The 2,500-nt window shown below is 38.2% G+C and overlaps 1 protein-coding gene across 9 annotated transcripts in view; it reads left to right on the top strand.

The window, feature by feature from the left end:
• FOXP2 (forkhead box P2) overlaps positions 1–2,500 on the top strand; it is a 548,352-nt gene that overhangs the window by 505,179 nt on the left and 40,673 nt on the right. For all 9 annotated transcript variants that reach the window (XM_036068397.2, XM_036068383.2, XM_036068390.2 and 6 more), the window contains 2 exons: positions 577–664; positions 2,339–2,422. In XM_036068397.2, the coding sequence (XP_035924290.1) occupies positions 577–664; positions 2,339–2,422 (172 nt within the window). The remainder of the gene's footprint in view (positions 1–576; positions 665–2,338; positions 2,423–2,500) is intronic.

The following is a 2,500-nucleotide window of genomic DNA, read 5'->3' on the forward strand; positions in this document are numbered from 1 at the left end:
GATTACCAGAATCTTCAATGTACTTTATTTATTAGTAACAGCAAGTGATCATTCTTCGTAAGTATTGATGTTTCCAAGGGATGATAATTTGCCATCTTTACATAATTCACACCACATCCTGGTGAAATAAGACATCGCTCACTAAATAACATCATAGGAACCACAGACTGTTTTAACAGAAATGGAATAGAGAATTGCCTTTGTTCTCTTCAGAATTACTTTTGGTTCATATATTTAAAAGGTGCCCTTTTTAAAAAAAAATGACATGAGTATATGAAATACATCTAGTGATTTCTACTATTATTCTGTAAATGGTTTGGGGAAATATTTTTTTGTAATAACTGATAAGCTTAGAGACAATGCCATTTTTCTGCCATTTGAGGAGTCTCTGCATATGACATACATAATTTTCACTAAACACATAAGCACATTTAACTTTTCTTTGTATAGTTTCAGGGTGTTCCTCTTTCCCACCGTGGAGGAAAATACGGCTTCAGCATTGTGCTTTTTAAGGGGAGCATATACCACTAACATAGACGTAGCTTGACTTTGTGTTTGTGTGTTGTGTTTCATTAGGCACCTTAACAATGAACACGCGCTGGATGACCGGAGCACGGCCCAGTGTCGGGTGCAGATGCAAGTGGTCCAGCAGCTAGAAATACAGGTTTGTTGGGTGCTCTCTTCATGGACCCCTTTCTCAGATTTCCGGTGCGTTAAATTGAGTAACGGGTAGATCCCGAGTCTTTTAACACAATGACTAGTAGAAATACGTGGGGTTTTCATTTGTTTATAACGACGGCAGCGACTGATGATGCAGGGGGCGCTGCTATAGTTTAACATCCTTATCACTTAGACCTCTCTAACCTTTAGACCACGTCATATAGATTTGGGTATCCCAAAAGAGCCAACTCTAAGTTTTTTTCCCTAATAGAAGTTAGACTAAACTCCACAGTTGGATACGATTTTATCACTGAGACAGTTTTCACATGAGCCGATCTTGATTTGTCCCATGAGATTTTATAATGTAGCAAAAAAAAGTCTTTACTATATCATGCCTGTAAGATGCCACCCTGAACCCCCCCCCCCTTTTTTTTTTCTTTTCAACCTCTGGTGTTTTTTTAATTAAAGAACTTGCAAAGATTCTTAAGACTTACCTTTACTAGAATAATGGCCGGTTACCTATAATACTATGGATGGTAATATGTATGTGTTGTTTCCGATGCTGCTAATTTAAGTTTAAAAACACTTCTGTTAATATTGAAACAGAATTTGGTCAAAAATAAATAGAGCTCATAAAACTGATCAGAAAGTAATTGTGTCACTCTATCATTCCTGGTATGTTTTTACCAACCCTTTAAAGCTTTGGCTAATACTTCCTCTTAAAGATTTTTTTTTTTTTTCTCAATCAAACCAATACTTCATTTCATTTTATTAAACATACAGTTTCTTTTTCTAAACGCATTACTACGTCTTAAATTGTTTTAAACTCATCACGTCACGGCTGTTTTCCAGAGAGCTACTAAAAACATTTTATTTTGACCTGTAAAATAATCAAGAACACGTAAAAAACATGACTGCTGTAGTTTGAAAAGCTTTTTGTAAACCTGTTTACCATTTATAAAAGGTAGACTAAAACACAAGAGTTTAGCTGATGATCCAGTTTGCAGTGTGACCAATTATGCCTCCTTTCTTTTTCTTTTTCTTTTTTTTTCTTTTTCCTCCCTCTGCTGTGTCTGACTGATGGAGAAGTAAGGTCCGTCAGTTGTAATGAGACCCAGTGCAAGTGTAGATGCCGACTCCCGTGGCAGAGTTCAGCGTTTCACACTGCCTGGTCTCTGTCACTCTATTGAATTAGATTGATGATGGCAGATTGCAGGGGGCACTAACTGGACCTCAGTGGGAATGCATGAAGTGTGTAGACAATCCTGGCAGGCACTTCGCTTTGAGAACCCTTCACCCCTTCACAGCTGCTGGCACTAGTCCATTGCTAACAGTGTCCACAGGACTTTAAAAGACACCGTGGGCCTTCTAATTTATGGTTTCAGTAACTTGTTACTGTCGAGGCAAGTGTGACCTCAATTCTCTTATTGACAAAAAGATGAAGTGTTATTTGTTTTCTCTGACCTTTTAACATAAGGAAAGCTATAAAAGTTTTCCGCGCCCCCCGCGCCCCCATAGCCAAAGTTGCATTTCCTCCCAGATAAGTTCCTACTGACACAGACTTTTATATGCAGGAATCATTACTCTGAGACAAGCTCAATGATAAGATGTATCACTGCCATAAAATAGCTGTATCAGTCATTTCTAAAACGCTTCTGATCTCACTCTTTCTTAACAGCTTTCTAAAGAACGCGAACGTCTTCAAGCAATGATGACCCACTTGCACATGCGACCCTCAGAGCCCAAACCATCTCCCAAACCTGTAAGTGCATATTGCTTTATAAACAGTAAATAGCTCTACCGAGGTAACAGACTAAGAAAATGAACAATTTAGCGACAG

Source organism: Halichoerus grypus, chromosome 12 (assembly GCF_964656455.1).
Source record: "Halichoerus grypus chromosome 12, mHalGry1.hap1.1, whole genome shotgun sequence".
Lineage (NCBI taxonomy): Eukaryota > Metazoa > Chordata > Mammalia > Carnivora > Phocidae > Halichoerus > Halichoerus grypus.